The sequence below is a fragment of the Microtus ochrogaster genome, unplaced genomic scaffold (assembly GCF_000317375.1).
Source record: "Microtus ochrogaster isolate Prairie Vole_2 unplaced genomic scaffold, MicOch1.0 UNK5, whole genome shotgun sequence".
NCBI lineage: Eukaryota > Metazoa > Chordata > Mammalia > Rodentia > Cricetidae > Microtus > Microtus ochrogaster.
Genome location: NW_004949103.1, coordinates 9,365,064 through 9,382,563, shown reverse-complemented (window position 1 = coordinate 9,382,563; position 17,500 = coordinate 9,365,064). Strand labels below are relative to the sequence as shown.

General features: G+C 45.4%; 1 protein-coding gene across 3 annotated transcripts in view; it reads left to right on the top strand.

Annotated features, from left to right (window-relative positions):
- The window catches only part of Prom1 (prominin 1), a 101,135-nt gene that overhangs the window by 69,629 nt on the left and 14,006 nt on the right, over positions 1-17,500 (top strand). For all 3 annotated transcript variants that reach the window (XM_026788678.1, XM_026788679.1, XM_026788680.1), the window contains 8 exons: positions 4,026-4,185; positions 7,704-7,856; positions 9,217-9,340; positions 10,927-11,030; positions 12,388-12,472; positions 14,864-15,010; positions 15,560-15,631; positions 16,776-16,868. In XM_026788678.1, coding sequence (XP_026644479.1) covers positions 4,026-4,185; positions 7,704-7,856; positions 9,217-9,340; positions 10,927-11,030; positions 12,388-12,472; positions 14,864-15,010; positions 15,560-15,631; positions 16,776-16,868 — 938 coding nt within the window. The remainder of the gene's footprint in view (positions 1-4,025; positions 4,186-7,703; positions 7,857-9,216; positions 9,341-10,926; positions 11,031-12,387; positions 12,473-14,863; positions 15,011-15,559; positions 15,632-16,775; positions 16,869-17,500) is intronic.

The following is a 17,500-nucleotide window of genomic DNA, read 5'->3' as shown; positions in this document are numbered from 1 at the left end:
TCTCTCCTTGTCCGCACTATGTCTGGTGGATACAGAGGAGGAGTTTGTTAGAGATTCTATTGTTCTTTTCTGGTTAAAATAGTTTTTAAAAGATTTTATTGTTCTTTTCTGGTTAAAAATAATAGTCTACGGAATGAATATCACATGTTTTGATTATGTTATCTTTAGTCAGTGGTAATGTAGACTAGAGAATGAAAATCACCAAGCCTCGCATTTAATATTTATTGGTGTATGGCCAGGGTGTCACCGGGTGGTGACATGTGCCTGCTTCAGAAGTGCTCTTCTAGGCCGTACAACAGCTGCAATTTGGAAGGTCATGTTCTAATTGTCTTCCCGGAGAGGGAGACCCCCACCCCCAGATTATTATATTTCCTAAGTAAATTTAAAATGACTCTTATTTATTTTTAAGAAGACACTACCTACAGAAGAGTTTATCTTTTGGGGAAGTACTTTCTTTCTGTCTGTGGCCCTGAGGAGACAGTCCTTTGGGCTCTACAGCTGCTTAGAGTTTTAGAGACACAGTCTATGCTGAGGGCATCCTAAGGTTTGAAATGACTGTGCTGCGTTAGGGTGAGGGTGCTTGGTAGTCAGGTGCAGACCAGTGTAATGTAAACAGTTCTCTATGCCAAGAAGAGAGTGCTCTTAGGCTTATTAGCCTGAAGCTGAGTAAAAACACAGCCTCTCTTTAAAGATCTGCTCAGGGTTGGAGAGATGGCTGAGCAGTTAAGAGCACTGACTGCTCTTCCAGAGGACCTTGGTTCAATTCCCAGCAGCCATATGGCAGCTCGCAACTGTCTGTTCCAGGGGACAGGACACCCATGGCGAAACACCAATGCGCATAAAATAAAAATAAATTTAAAAAAATTTGTTTAAATTATTTTTCAAAAAAAAAAAAAAAGCTGCCGTGAGTCTACGAGGACGACGCCAGCTAAGACCAGTGACAGCAGTGGGAGCATAACCTGAACTGGCCATCCCCTGCCATCAGATTGGTGACTACCCCAGTTGTCATCAGAGAGCCTTCATCCACTGACTGCTGGAGGCAGATTCAGAAACCCTAGGCAAAACATTGGATCAAGCTTGGGGAATCCTGCCGAGGAGAGAAGAGAGGGATTGTAGAAGTCAGAAATAGCTAGTCTGGCTCCTGGGAACTCAGAGTCTGAACCAACAACCAGGGAGCCTGCATGGGATCGACCTAGGCCTTCTGCATGTATGTGACAGTTGTTTAGCTTGGTCTACTTGTGGGACTCCTGGCAATGGGAGCAGGGCTGTGGTGCTCTGCAGACCTGGTGCTCTGGCTGGCTCTGGGGAACCTATTCCTCATGCTGGATTGCCTTGCCCAGCATGAATACAGGGGGAGGTGCTTGGTCTTATGGCAGCTTGATGTGCCATGCTTTGCTGATGCCCAGGAGAGGCCCACCCCTTTCTGAATGAATAGGGAGATGGGGTGGATGTAGGTGAGCGGAGGGGCAGTGGGGGGAGGGAGGGGAGGCTGTAGTCAGGATGTAAAATTAACTAATTAAATTTAAAATAGCTTCTTCCCAGAGCTGCTTTTACCTCTTTATCAAGTGGTTTTAAAAATGTTGCATTACAGAGCCGGAGAGCTGACTCAGTGGTTAAAAGCACTGGCTGTTCTTCCAGAGGACCCAGGTTCAGTTCCCAGTACCCACATGTCAGCTCACAACTGTCTGTAACTCTAGTTCCAGGAGATCTGACACCTGCACACAGACATACATGACACCAGTGTACATACAATAACAATAAACCTTTAGACAGACAAAAATAAAACCCTGCATTCTATCTTAGAAGCTGGAGAGATGGCTTAGTAGTTAAGAGCACCGACTGCTCTTTCAGGATTCGGTCCTCAGCAACCACATGGCAACTCACAGCCATCTACAGTTCCAATCCCAGAGCATCGGATTCTCTCTGCTGGCTTCTTTGGGCATTGCATGCGTGCAGTGCAGACGTGACGCAGGCAGAACACCTATACACCGAAACTAAATAAAACTTTATTAGAAGATACTAAAGGCAAGGTCATGCTTTCCTTGGGTAACATCTGAAGGTTACTTACTGCATGCCGGATGTTGATAGCTTCCTGCTTACTAACCTCCATGTTTGATTTCTTGTTTCACCCCCTCTGGACCTCTTCTGCCCATACGAGCTGCCCTCTGTTGTAAGTGTGCTGCATGCATGAACAAACCCCACTATTTCTGGTGTCATTGCTTAAACACAAGTCAGTATTATCCCAGGGCCAAACAAGTGCCTGTCTATCAGTCTGAATGTTAGTTAGTTTATGTTTCTGTCCTTAGCTCCCACACTTCAGGCCTCCAGTCCTCGTCTGAATTTTTTTTTTTTTTAGTGTCTATTTTGTGTCCCAGGCTCTTCCAAGTGTTGGGGATGTGAGAAGCACCAGGCCTGGCCACTGACTACCCTTTGGCCAGTCATACACACAGGTCACACTGTGGCAACGGAGTGTGTGCAAGGAGCCACCATGGGGAGGCATCAGGAGGAGCCTTCCTCAAAAGGCATCCTGCACACTGAAGCTTTTGATTGGAAGGATTTGATTGGAAGGTGCTCCGGCCACCTGTCAGTCACCAAAGCTGACAAGGCTGTGTCTGTGCCTCATCATGTGAGAGGAAGGGCAAGATAGGCCCTCAGGGAGCTGCTCAAAGCAGACTGGGCCTTTGGATCACGTCCGTCAAAGTGGCCGATGGAACCTCACAGTTCAGAAGGTTTTACACAAGAGCCATTTGGGGTGGTGGGGAGGCAGAGTTCTCCAAACATGGCATGCTTGGCTGCTCTCTGTTTCTAGATCTCAAACCTGTATGGAAAACACTTTGGAAAAATTCCTACCTTTTTTTTTATATATGTATACAATCATATTTTGAACCAAGCCCCAACCTCTGCCTTTGTCTAGAGCCCAGCGGAGCCTGAGATCCGTTTTTAGAGAGTCCTGTTTGCCATTGCTTCACAGTCTCTCTGTCCATCAGATTCAGTAGACTTAACGGTTGTGTTTCTTCTTAACACATCTGGATCAGAACCTAACCTCTGGACCTGTGGGATGCTGGTCAGTGACTGTGTGAACAGGCAGCTGTGATCCAGGGTCTGTTGGGACAGAGTAACGCATTCTAGAACACTGGTGTCTGGAAAGCCATTAAAGACCTAAGTGGAAGTTGGCCCTGGGAGGTGTGCTGTCCTTGGCGTGTAGGAAACACAGATTGGCTTCTGGGATGGATGAGTCAAGGAACTGATTAATACATCAACTGAGGTCACTTTTTCAAGAAGCAGTGCAGGAAAGTTATGCCCGTGAATGCCATTTCTTTTTATTTTTAGTCTATTTTCTCCCTCCACTTCCTTTCCCCCTTTTTCCTCCCCTTCCGTCTCCCTACTCTCCCCCTAAACACCCCTATTTCTCTGACAAAGGGTCTCCATATGTGGACTAGGCTGCCCTCAAATTGACTGCAATCTCCTGGCTTCTGCCTTCCCAATGCTGGAATCACTGTGTGCACTCCCCTGCCACGCCTGTCTCTTAAGACCACTTCTTAAGTAGTGGGGTTTCTAGTCCTACTATTCCCAAAATCAAATAATAGGACTTCCTTAAAACAAACAACAACAAAACCCAGTACTTTCTAAAGAGAACTTAGCTCACATGAGACTGGGTCACAGTAAAGTGGGAATTCAGGCAGATATTGTGAGTGAGGAAGTAGATTAATATTGACAGAAGGGCTTGGCACATGGTAGACACACCTGAATATCAGTCACCTGATCCCCAACATTTTTTTTTTTTTTTGCAAAGTATTAGTCGGAAGGAGCCTGACAACTTTAGTACCATCTCACTAAGTCTGTGCTTTCCTTCACTGCTCCGTTTGGCTGTTGCTTGTAGGTGGTCTTGGCTCTATTGGTGCTTGGTATAGAATCTCACCTTGTTAGAAACCTACACAGAACATGGGGAAACTTAAGTGATTTTTCTTTGTCCCCAGACAAGGTGTCTGTGTATGTTTGCAAGTAACTGCTCCCTTTGTTTTCAGACGTCAAAAAGGCCTTGGATTCCGTCAGCTCCACCGTTCAGAATGTGAGCCAAAGTATTCCTATTGAGGAGGTGCTGTCTCGGGTCTCCCGTTACATTAACGACAGCAACAGTTACTTCCACCAGGAGCTGCCCAAACTGGAAGAATATGACTCATACTGGTGAGTGACTCTTCGGAGCTGGCGGATGAGGGACAGGAAGCTTGCTTTGTAAGGGCATGAGAACGTGACGTCATTCCCAGGATAGCCTTATAGTACAAAATAGGGTAAGGAGGCTGTGCCTGTGTGAGCAACACCCAGCTACGTTCATTTATGAAGAAATCCAAAGGGCTTGGTGAGAGGCCATTGCGGAAAATCTCTGGCAGTCCAAGTGGGATGACCTGAGTTCGAATCCCCAGCACCCATGTTAAAGAAAACAAAGTCAGCCAAGAGGAGCAGTGCGCATCTGCAACCCTAGTACTGGGGTGGGGAGGGCATTGGTGGAGCCCTAGACTTGCTGGCCAGCCAGCCTAGCCAATCGATGAGCTCTGGCTTCAGTGAGACACCCTAACCCCAAAATTAAGGTGGGCAGTGATTGAGAAAGACGATTGACATCAACCTCTGCCCTAAAAGCATGTTCATACATGGGTCACGTACCCCAACGCACATATCTGCACACACCTGGTCTAAGTGCCCACTAAGGCAGCACACAGAGTGAAATTGGAGCAGTATAGAGATAGTTAGAATGGCTTCTGAGTAATGGTGACGTGCATATTCAGAATACACCCCTTATTTAAAAGCAAAACTCTGGGGACTGGAAATCCTCTAGTCAAATGTTCAACAGTTTAGGATTTTGATGTTCATGTTTCTCAGATCTTTGCTGTAGTTAGTAACCCGAGAGTGTGTGGGATGCGGAAGCTCAGAACTAATCAAGAAGGGCATTTGGAAAATGTTCTCATTGGTTTGTGAAACAAATTCACAGGGGTTGGCATTTTCGGAAGGAACCTGGTGTTTTGCTTTCTTTAGCTGTGCTATGAGGTCATTAGGTTGGTGTCTGAACTAGGGGGTGTGTGTGGAGGGGTACGTTGGCAGGCAGTTGCTGTACCCAGAGCTTAAATACTGCAGGCCATGCTGTTTGGCCCTGGAGGGTGATGACATTCAGACAGCGTAGAGAGGGATAGAGTTAGACATCCATGAAGTGAAAGGTGTATTTTCATCTCTGAAGGGCATGGCCTTAGGACTGCCCACTGGGGAGGTTAGCTGCCCTCTCTCACCTGGATTACTATTTGCACAGCAGCACGAGACAAATGATATAGCTGTGACCCGGGGAGATGTTCAGCATGCTCACTAAGCACTTTCTTTAGGCACGATACTTCCTACTCGCTCCTGATATCTGCTGAGTTATGTCTGTGTATTATTGTGTTGTAGACAAGGACTTCAGGGTCCAGAAAAGGGAAATGGCTCCTTTAAGACCACACCATCCGGCTGTACAACAGATAAGCTTCCAGGGGCTCATGTCATGGACACCCCAGCAGACACTGGCATAGACATAAGACAGAACGTCCCGAGACTGAGACAGTCTAGTCCATTTATCTGTCCGTTCCTTCCTTCCTTCCTTCCTTCCTTCCTTCCTTCCTTCCTTCCTTCCTTCCTTCCTTCTACCCCTGCTACCCCTGTCTGGAGACCTTAAAGATTTTGTATTTTGAAGAAAAAAAAAAATCTCAACTAATCATTGGATTCATTAACTCTGAAATTTCTGAACCAGGCTCCAAGGTTTATTTAATTTGGCCTCCATGGTTTATTTAATTGGTATCCGGAGTGAACATCTCACTGAATGGCTGCTGTTAGCTATTAGTGTAATTACAAAAATTGCTTTTAATTGAATAAGAAGCTGCAGTGGCTGCTTCTGTCAGGAGGCCCCAGAGGAGCAGATACTTCTGTTGTTTTAGATACTTCTGTCTGCAACGTTGGGAAGCATTCTTAGCCTTGAGTGCTCCTCAGCTGCAGGGATGTGGGTGTGCATTCCGGGAATGCCAGGAAGACGTAATTGAGGCTCCATTATCCTAAAATGTCTCCCAGGACCATTACAGAATTAAGCTCTGCATTCTGTAACATTTGATTTGGGATGCTCATAAAATTCTAAATGTCTCGTGTATCTGCCACACAGAGTATTTCTGGTTCAGTAAGGAACATGATGCCCCAGAATATTTTTTAACCCCAAAAGAGTTTTGAGAAAGGAGAGGAGTTTGCTGTTTTTCCCCTGCCATCTACCCAGATCCTAGCCACAGCTTCCAACTCTAGGAAACTTGACAGGACTTGAACATCTTGGGTGTGTTTTGATCAGGCCCCTGAGGAAGCTTAGGCCTATGATGAACCCCATGTGATACTGTGGGTGTTCACCATCACCCTTGAGAAAGGGCACTACGAAGCCAAGAGGAAAATGTATTGTAGTTGTTGGCAATTTTTACTCTTTGCTCTTACTCTTTTGGGGGGCCCACCACCTAATCTCCAAATGAATCACACAGAGGTTTATTATTTCTTATAAATGCCTGGCCTTAGCTTGGCTTGTTTCAAGCCAGCTTTTCTTAAAATTATCACGTCTACATGTTGCTTCTAGTGTTTTCCTTTTCTTGCTTCTGTATATCTTACTTTCACTCTGACTCCGTGACCCCTTCTTTTCTCTCCTTGTCCTCGCTTGCTCCTTCTATTCTCTTTGCCTACAAGCCCCACCTATTTTTTCTCCTGCCTTGCTATTGGCCAATCAGCTCTCTATTAGACCATCAGCTGTTGTAGACAGGCAAGGAATCACAGCTTCGCAGAGTTAGACAAATGCAGCACATCTTTACCTCATTAAACACATGTTCCGGAGCATAAACAAATGAAACACACCTGAAAATAATATTCTACTGTGATGTATTGCTTTGTTGGGTTAAGAAGCAGGGGTGGCCATCCCTTGCTCATTATTGCAAGGGGTGAACGAGCCAGGGCAAAGCTGGAGAACTCACCCTGGTGGTGAGGATAGGGGAGACCTGGCAGACTGACCAATCCTGCGAGTACCCAGGCCCAGAACCAGGGTTATGTGTTGATCCCACTCCAGCAGCCACTTCATTTGTGGTCTGCTGGAGCACAGGGTGGCCGTGGGGAGGGGGAGTCCTGTGGATCCAGGCTGCAGGATCTCCATGACACAGGGCAGCCATGGGATGATCAGGAAACATCCCATGAGGGCCCAGCATCAATGGTGTCACAGAGACCAGCGGCCTCAAATCCGACCAGTGATGCTTTACAATGAACTCCTGCATGTAAAAATATATGGACAAGGGGATTTACTGCGTGACTCGCCGTGACACCCTGCATCTTCCATGACAAGACTTTCCCCCTTCTTCCTTCTTCCCTTCTTTTTTTCCCTCTTTTTTTCTTCAATTTTGTTTTATTTTGGGGTGGGAAGAGAGAGGGGTGTAATTGGAAGGCATGATGTGAAAGACAGGAAGGAAGGAGGAAGAGCGAGGGTGGAGGGGGCTCTTGTCATGCAGTCTTGTTCTCTGATGCTTGATGACTGAGACTACGCCAGCCTTAGCCCACGGTCAGATGGGATAACCACTGCCTGTTTGATGTATAACAACAGGACTGGAGAGGCGGCCCTGCCACGGAAGGCTAGGCTCACAACCAAAAGCCGTACGATAACACTGTCCTTTTTCCTCCAGGTGGCTGGGTGGCTTGATTGTCTGCTTCCTGCTGACCCTCATTGTGACCTTCTTCTTCCTGGGCTTGCTGTGTGGTGTGTGTGGCTACGACAGGCATGCCACCCCAACCAGAAGAGGCTGCGTGTCCAACACTGGAGGCATCTTCCTCATGGCGTGAGTATTTCATTCTCTCGCTCGAAGGAAGAAAAGTGAGGATGAGCGCGGTGTTGAGTGCGGTATTATGGAGCCTGGGGCCTCTGGTTCCCATTGGAGCCTCCAAGTTCACATTGCTTCCATACGGTGGGCTCCTTTTTAACCCAGCTCTTGTGAAAATCATCCCCAAGTTGCTTGCTACCCATTCCTGCATTAACATCCCTCGTTCACTGATTCGCTCACTCGTGAGAAGCAGAGACACCATTGCCTACTGTCAGCAGTACTGCTAACTGGAAGCTCCAGGAACTTGATGTAGAGCAAGATTTACCAACTCAGCACCCTTGGTGTTTAGACAAGTAACCTGAGCCAGGGACAAGAGTAGACGTTAGGTCCCTGACAGTGTGGAACCCGCGGTGGTAGGCGGGAACGGAGATCCCTGCTTTGAAGACACCCGCATAAAAGTTCACATATTTGTAGGATGTTGAGGAAAAGCCCAGTGGGCAAGAGCAGTGCACGGTGATGGCAGCAGAACCTTAGGCTGGGACCCAGATGCAGTGGTCAGGAATGTGCCACAGAGGAAACTAGGTGGCCTTCACGGTCTCTTATTGAAAATACTGTAAGGATGCATAAGCAGGTTCAAGGGGGAGTAAGGGCTAGAAACTTCTCCTTTGGGAGATGGAGAACCAAACCATGTGCCAGGAGGAGGAGGAGGACTGAGGGCGGCTGCCCTGCGTTTATCTGCCCTTTTAAATGTGGAGGCCCTGACATACTCAGACTTCCTGTGATCTGTGTGTCGAAGTGTTTCTCACCCCCCAAACAGGCCCCTAGTATCACATGCCTTCATTAATGTTAGCATCGATAGGTCTAAGACTATCCTCAAGTGAATGACCGAGGGACTTCCAGGATCTGAGAAAGTGCTCCACACAAGAAGTCTGTTTGCTCTCACACACAGACTTAAAACTTTTATTCCCAGGACTGGGGAAGTGGCTTAAAGGTGAGTCCTTGCCTAGCATGTGCGAGAGTCTGGAAGCCACCCAAAGGGAGGTCTCCAGAGGCACAACTCCTGCTTAGTGTTTCTCTGCCATCTCCCTCCTCGCAGGAAGAGTTGATTCTCAGCTGATCCCAAGCACAGGCTCTGGACTATGCAGGACTCTAGATAGACTCAACAACCTCATTGTCAGGGTTCTGTAGACATTTGCCAAGACTCCAGTGGTCACCACTGCCTCTCTTCACTGTGGAAGGTCAATACATTTTTACCCACAAAGCACTGAAGGTTGCAGGCCCACTGTGTATGACCAGTATGTGAAATCTGTGAGACATAGCAACTCATGCTTTCTGCGTTTTTTTTTTTGTTGTTGTTGTTTGTTTGTTTGTTTTCCAGCGGGGTTGGATTCAGCTTCCTTTTTTGCTGGATATTGATGATCCTTGTGGTTCTTACTTTTTTCGTTGGTGCACATGTGGAAAAGTTGATCTGTGAACCTTATGCTAACAAGCAATTATTACAGGTAAATATGGGTTTCTTCTTAGGAGGGAGGCTTGGGCAGACACTGGGGTCTCACTGTGTCCCCTGTAGCTTGTGGGTTGCATCGAGTGAAAAACGATAGGAACTTTGTTCTCATTCAACAAGTTGAAATTCTGCTTGCAATAGCTAGTGCACACTCACACACATACACGGTAGAGACTGGGGAGGTGCAGTGAAGCGTTGAATTTCAGGTGTGCTGTCCCCAAGAGCACCTCATCAAGACTCCAGGACTCAGTCTGCACTTTCACTTTCTTCATTTATATAGAGCTTTGGTTCACACGCCTGGCTGCCAGTTGGCTTCCTGGTATTTTTCTGTAGATTTTGATTAGTGGGGTGTGTGGTGGTGGTGGTGGTGTTTGTGTGTGTGTGTGTGTGTGTGTGTGTTGTAGTATTGTGTATACATGTATGGAGGCCAGAGGTCAGTGTCAGATATCTTTTTCTATTCCACTTTCTGAGACAGGGTCTCTCATCTGGGCTCATTAGTTGGCTATACCAGCTGGCCAGTAAGCCTCTAGGATCCTCCCTTCTTTGCCCTCTGGTCCTGGGGTTACACAGCTACATTCATCCTTTCCATGGGTGCTAGCATCTGACCTCAGGTCTTCATGATTGCCCAGCAAACACGTTACCCACAGAGCCATCTTTCCAGCCCCGGGGTCTGACACTTGGAATGTATTTCTACTTCCTTCTTTTATTGTGTATACGTCTTCCACCTGGCATCTGTTATAAAAACAAATGAATGACTGCACAGGTGACCAATTCTAGCTTCAGCTATTAGAATCAGGGGCTACTAAATCGAGAAGATCCATGGATCGCGTCATCTCTATTTGGTTTCCTAAGAAAACAGTGGTAGAGCCTTACCTTCAAGTCATGTGTGTAAGAAAATAATTAAGCATAGGTGAACTCTGTTTGGTCTTGGGTCCCATCCCTTAGGTATCTCTTTATATGTGTGTGAATAAAAAAAAAATCTAAATCTGCCCCACCTTTGGCCCCGAGCATTTGAGAAGGGAAATGCTGAGCCTGTGCTCGGGTAGCATATGCACAGCCACACACTGGTGGGCTTTTCTTAAATGCGTGTGGTAGAGCTGGAAAGTGAGGTATATCTGTTTTGTTCTTAAAACAGGGTCTCAATAGGTAGCCCTGGCTGACTTGGAACCTCACAGAGATATTCCCGCATTTGCCTCCAGAATAAGGGGTTAAGGGCGTGCACCATTATGCCCTACTGGAAAATGAGTTTTAACTCACTTTGTCCTAAGAGACTGAGTCTATTGCTTTATGACTTTCTCTTAATTCCTCTAAACCAAATAGTCTTCTAAACCAAATTGTCCTTCTTATTCTAATATGTTTAATAAATTCAAGTTGCTTGAAAAGCACAGTTTCAGTGGTTCTGATCGATGTTCCTCAGTGCTCACCCCATTTATCCTAATTGTGCTATTGTTTTCCAATTCAGGGTTTGTAATGAATAAGGAATAGCACAACATTAAATACGTCAAATGTCAAACTGGATAATCGTTATTGTATGAGTCAGTGTTGTGCAACGGTCGTTAAAAGCAACTTTTGTGTTTGTTCCAGCTTTTGGACACTCCCTACATGCTAAGAAAAGACTGGCAGTTCTATCTCTCAGGCCTGATGCTCAATAACCCAAACATTAACCTGACATTTCAACAAGTTTACAGGTATTAATCCTTGCGGTAGACATTTTCCTCCTGAAAATCTTGTTGTTGTTGTTAAGAATGAGCTTTTCACTTTCAGCATTTTTTTAAGGTAAGAAGTTCCAATTAATTTCAGAGCTAAACTGTTTTCTAGTCTCAGCAAAATATCATGAAAAAGACACCTCTCCCAAAGGTCACGTTTTCAAGCCTTTATGACCTAATCTTGGTATTTTCTCAAGCCCTGTCTAGGTATTCCCTAAGATTCCCTGCCTAAGGTAACAATAAGAGTCATTAACAAAATCCATTAAGAACTCAGAGACTGGCACATATCACAGACACCACAATAGTGAGCCAGCTTTAGGCCTAGCCTGTGCATACAGTCAGATCACCTAGGTTCCAACAGTGAGCCAGCTTTCAGGCTAGCCTGTGCATTGTGCAGTCAGATCACCTGAGGTCTTGTCTTGTTCCTGTGGCCCTGAACAATTTGATTTCTCTCCATTTAGTGTGTTGCATAACAGTAGGAATCTCCCCTTGGGGTTTTAAGAACCAGGTGAAATGCAGGTGTTTGGAGTGGTGCCCAACACACTATGAGAACATGATAAAATAGTGTTTGGTGATTGTTCATTGACATGCATTTTCCATCCCTGACATGTAAGAACATTGGTAGAACATCCTGACTCCTGTCGCTAACATCCCTGCGATACTAAACGATACACGGACTTCTCTAACCCTTTTTTAAACTTAAATCTTCAAGCCCCGCAACAGTAGCGTGACAGATCCCTTTCGTGTGTAATGGACACCTTGTTTCAAAACACTTTACTTTTATTTTCCCGCTCCGAGGTAGTGAGCTGGCTGAGAAAGCATTTGAGCTGCCAGCATCCTGCCCCTGGAAACCACTTCTTCCCCAGAATGTTCCTCTCAGGTGGCAGACCTGGTCACGTTCACGGTCCCTTTTGGGTTTTTCCACCTTCTTCAGTAAGTGTCTTTTGATGTTCAACAGCCACATGAGTGCACACATGAAAGTACTGGGTGGCTTCTGGGGGTCTTGCTTCAGCTCCTCAAATTCTGGGTTACCTGACAAGACCAGAAAGGGCCTGACCTCAGTCCTGAGGAAATGAGGACTCATTGTTGTTTAATACCACTCAAGAAAAAACTGATTTTTTTCTTTGGTTCAGCTTTTAGAGTAAGTTTCTCAATAGTGTGTGCTATTCCCTTCCCTCTAGGCCTGGGGTGAGTGATGCTGTACTCACTTCCCATTGTCTACCTTTGCCAGCCAGGGAATCAGTCCTACTAGCCTGGGGGGTGGCTAAATGTTCTCCTCATCCTTAGTGAAAGTCAGATCTCTAGCGTTGATCTGGTTCTTCTCTGTTTCTCCCCATAGTGATTGCAAAAAAGGTCGGGGTGTATACGCTACCTTTCAGCTTGAGCATGTCTTCAACGTCAGCGAGAATTTCAACATTGAGAAGGTGAGTCGTTAGATCCGGTCGTAAACTTGACCGCATTTTACTAAGAGACCCAGGTGCATTTGTTCCCTTTGGTTAAGGCTGATGCGAAGCCCACAAAGGATAAAACACACCATCTGAATGTGACACTGAGTACATCACGATGGGTACAAAGCTCGTATAAACCTGTCTAATAGAAGCTCTTCACATTGGAAAGCTGTAAAGCCATCATGGCTCCCTTAGCTCCTCTAAGGACCTTGCATGATACCAATTGAGTAATATGTGGGCCAAAACCTTCTCCCTTGGTCCTGCTTAGGATCTACTCTCTCTCTCTCTCTCTGCAAGCTATTTGCCATCCTTACCTTTATCTATTAATCTCAGAACACCTCCACACCCCCCAACCAGTTGTCTTTCTCTTTTACACACATTGAGTTTTTTCGAAAGACTGTGCAAGACCTTCCAGAGATCTCCCATAAGAGACTTCTCAGGGAAACTGTTAATTTCTCTTTTGTTTGTTTGTTTATAGATTTCTATGTTTTTCATTTCTATTAATTTCTTTTATTTATTTATTATTGATTTTTGTTGAGCTCTACATTTTTCTCTGCTCCCCTCCATGCCTCTCCCTTCCCCTTCACTCCTCATCCAAGGTCCCCATGCTCCCAATTTACTCAGGAGATCTTGTCTTTTTCTACTTCCCATGTAGATTAGATCCATGTATGTCTCTCTTAGGGTCATCATTGTTGTCTAGGTTCTCTGGGATTGTGATTTGTGGGCTGGTTTTCTTTGCTTTATGTTTAAAAACCACTTATGAGTAAATACATGTGATAATTGTCTTTCTGGGTCTAGGTTACCTCACCCAAAATGATGTTTTCTAGCTCCATCCATTTGCCTGCAAAATTCAAAATGTCGTTATTTTTTCTGCTGTGTAGTATTCCATTGTGTAAATGTACCACATATTCCTTATCCATTCTTCAGTCGAGGGGCATTTAGATTGTTTCCAGGTTCTGTCTATGACAAATAATGCTGCTATGAACATAGTTGAGCACATGTCCTTGAGGCACGATTGAGCATCCTTTGGATATATACCCAAAAGTAGTATTACTGGGTCTTGAGGAAGGTTGTTTCCTAATTTTCTGAGAAATCACCACACTGACATCCAAAGGGGCTGTATCAGCTTGCATTCCCACCAGCAATGCAAGAATGTTCTCTTTACCCCACAACCTCTCCAGCATAAGTTGTCATCAAAGAGACCACTAACTTCATCTAGTGAACATTAAGAACAAGCCTACTCATTTCCCAAGCATGTTTGTCCTTCAGGCCAGTTCCTCTATTATGCCAGGCTCCAGACTTGGGAATCAGGTAGAGAGAAGTGTGGTCACCCCATCCTTATTCCTAACAACTTAAGCACTGTCACCCCAGGACTACTGAATGGATTATGTGAGCACTACCTACCTGTGGCAAGAAGCAGAAAGGATAGAATCAAAAGGAGTAGAATGACCATCTTAGCTGTGCTCCAGCCACACCCTTGTCATGTCTTATCCCAGAGACACTGAACAGAAGAAAGCAATAGTTTCTGCTCCAGGTCTAGAGAGTGGTTAGCTTAGATATCCTCAATCTCCCTGCTAGGAGGCCTTTTTTGGTCTTTTCAGCTTTCATAATAAGTAGATAGATCTCAAGCAAGACCAAGGGAGAAGGTCCTGGCCCACATCTTGCTCACTTTAACAGCATGGAAGGTCATTATAGGGACCAAGGGGACCACAATGACTCTACAGCATACCAATGTGAAGACCTTTTGTTTGAAAGGTTTGCCTTGAGTTTCCCTTAAATATTCCCATAAATAAAACTTCATCTTGTGACCAAGTCCTAAAGAGATTTTTCTGTACTCCTTTGCCCATCATGCTATGGGCCATTTTCCCTGCACCATGTTAAGTAACAGTTGAGAGTGGTAGCCAGCACTGTATGCTGATGGAAGCTACTGATTGGCTGTTAGGACAGCTCCATCTCAGCAACCACATTCCCAAGATCATTGTCTCACAGAAGGTATCTCCCGTGCCTTCCCTACTACCCAAGTGCTCCCCTCCCTCTCTTTCCTTTCAGCCTCCTTTGTCAAGACTAGACGTCATTTCTTCTCTCCAGTCCACTTCCACTGAGTCCTCTCTGCCTGGTCTTCTGATGGAGCTTACGCATCCCTCTTTTATGACTTAGCCTCTTCCCTCTGAGGGCTTCAAGGGGGGAGATGCAATCGTACTTCACTTTAAATTCCACCTCCAGAGAAAATACTTATGGAGTCTGAGGAGGAAGTAATTCAAGACAAAGTAGATGCATCCCTTTCGATCCAGTGTATTCTCGTTCCTCTTGAAGACATCGAGTGTGTGACCTTCTTGGAAAATAAAAGGATTCTTTTGTTTTACACAGAACACTAGAAAAATAATCAAGGAGTTGGACAACCTGAATGTGGATATTGATAACATTGAACTGTTCAACAAAACAGGAAGGGACAATCTGGAGAACTTTGTAACTTCTGGGATAGATGAAATCGATTATCCCTTGTACTTGAAGGAGGTATGAGCAAGATACACATGTGTATGGTCTTTGGGGAGAAATTAGGATATCATACATGTGTATTTTTGTTGTTGTTGTTTATCACAACAGTGGATTCCCATAGCATAAAGGTCAGTGTTTTAAAGGCCAGCGGTTTAGTGGCTTTTAGCATATTCACAGTTAGCACCTCCAGTCCCAGCGTGTTTCCATCACCCACAGGAAACACTGTACCCAAGAGCAGTTGGTACCCAGTCCCACATTCCTGGCAGTCACCCATCTACGCTCTCTTCTGTATCATCCACATGTGTGGCAACATACACTTTGTGGCTTACATTTCTAGATTCTTCCACTGAGCATGTTTTTAAAATCTGCGAATGTGATAGTGTTAATGGACGAGTGAAAATAATCCATAGAAATAGAGATGCAAAGGCTCTAGCCTGTGTAGGAGTTTCTAGCCTTCTTTGGTTGCCTGATGGCTGTGGCCCATGTTCAACGTGCTACCTTTCGATGGTCTTCTTGTTTCAGAAGCCTATGACTGTAACTTGGTTTTTTTCATTTCCTCCCTGTTAGGCTGAGAAATCTCCTACCATAGTAGATCTGCTGGTGTTTGCTTCTTCTCTGGAAGAAAAGACAGACAAGTTGGTGAGTTCAATGGTCTTGTTGAATACTGTCATAGTCAGAAAGGCAAATATTGATATCATTGTTTAGGAAGTTACAAAGAGGTCCCTGTTACCATGGCTTGACTTTGTCTCAGCACCTCACTAACACATTAGAGGCCCCATTGGCAACTGTCCCTATGTGGTTTAGAAGGCTAACTTTACCTCTGCTTGGGCTTTCACAGATCAACACCGCTACCTCAAATACCTGTTCACATGCATGCATGCACATGCACATATGCACGCACATATACACAACACGCACATATGCATGCATGCATACACACACACATATATAGGTAGATATACACATTGATTCACACAGAGACATGCATACATGGGGACACACAGTTTTATACCTATACACAGATATGTACACAGCATGCAGACAAACATGCATGAAGACATACATACATACATGTACATATAGACACATGTGCTTGTTCATATACACCGACATGCACACATACATATGTACACACATTTCCTTGCAGTGTAAAGGAGTAGTAACTGAGCTGTGCCTTGCATCACCAACAGTAGGCATATAAGATTGAACAGAGGCACCATCATAGACTTACTCACCATGCTCTTCTGCATGGCCCGACTGGTCCCCTCTAACAAACAGCTGACTGTGGTGATAAGGAAGACCCAAGTTCAAATCCTGACTCCGTCTCTTCCCAATGCTAGGAGCCTAATCCAGGTGTCTCACTCACCAGTGCCTGAGTTTCCCATCTGTAAAAATGGAGGGAGTAATTATAACTGCCTTCCAGGTTTGCTATAGTTCAGATGCTGACCATCATTTAGGTGTGAATTAACTTGAACAATCTTCAGTTGAACCTTGATTTCCCTCAACTGTAAAACAGGGAAATTGACTGGCTCTATCATTTGGAGGCAGGGGAAAGGAAACCATAGTGTCTTGTGTTTAGGGAGTGCTTTTGAGTGTGAAGCGTTGAGTCCGTGGCTCTGGAGTTCGAGGCAGTTTGTGCTGTGTCTCCTAGCTAGCTCTGATGCCCACCCATCTCATAATTGTCCTGTGGTCATGTGGTGTCTTCTGGTGTTCTTTATGGCTAAAGAATCTGTTCTGAGGCCCAGAAGGATGATGTCGATCCTATGTCTTCTATTCCTTGTAGCCCGACGGAAACCTAAAGCAGGACTTGAAAAAAGATGTGCAGAGAATTAAAACCATTCACCAGGAGCAAGTCCGTCCTCTGCAGCAATCACTGGTAACAGTCAACAACCTGTCACATGTCCTGGCAGCCTGAGTGAAATCTAGCACCTAGTTATCTAGTTTCCTTGCAGATAACCTGAAGACACGCACTTGTCTGACGGAGGTCCCAACCACTCAGCCCCGGCTGTGGAGCTGGGCTTTAAAAACCACCACCTTACCTCATACCTCTCTTCACTGTGCTTCCCCGTGTTCCTTCCATGAGCGCATGAGCAGTGAGGTGCGCCCCATCCCCGCCTGTAGCGCCTCGCTGTAGCTTGGGCTCATACCGTAGGCCTCCTGGGCAGTGTGATTGTGCTCTGGGCTCATGCTGACATATTCTCCAATTCTTTTTCTCCAAACTCTGCTTAGAAATACGTGAAGGTGAGGGTAAGTGCTTCTGTTTCCCTTAGCTCTGCCGTCGCCCTCCATGGCTACGCTCTTTCTCCTCTTCTCCACCCCAGCTTTCTATTACCCTTGCTTCGAATGTCACAGAGGTAGTTTGTAGTTTGGAACCACAAAGATCCGGTTTCAACCCCCCCTTTGGCCCTCATCAAACAATCAAGTTTCAAATAATAGAAGAAATGAGAAGGATGGGATGTTATGGTTGGCTATGATGTGGTCCAGCCTGTTGCCAGTTTAAAAAAAAAA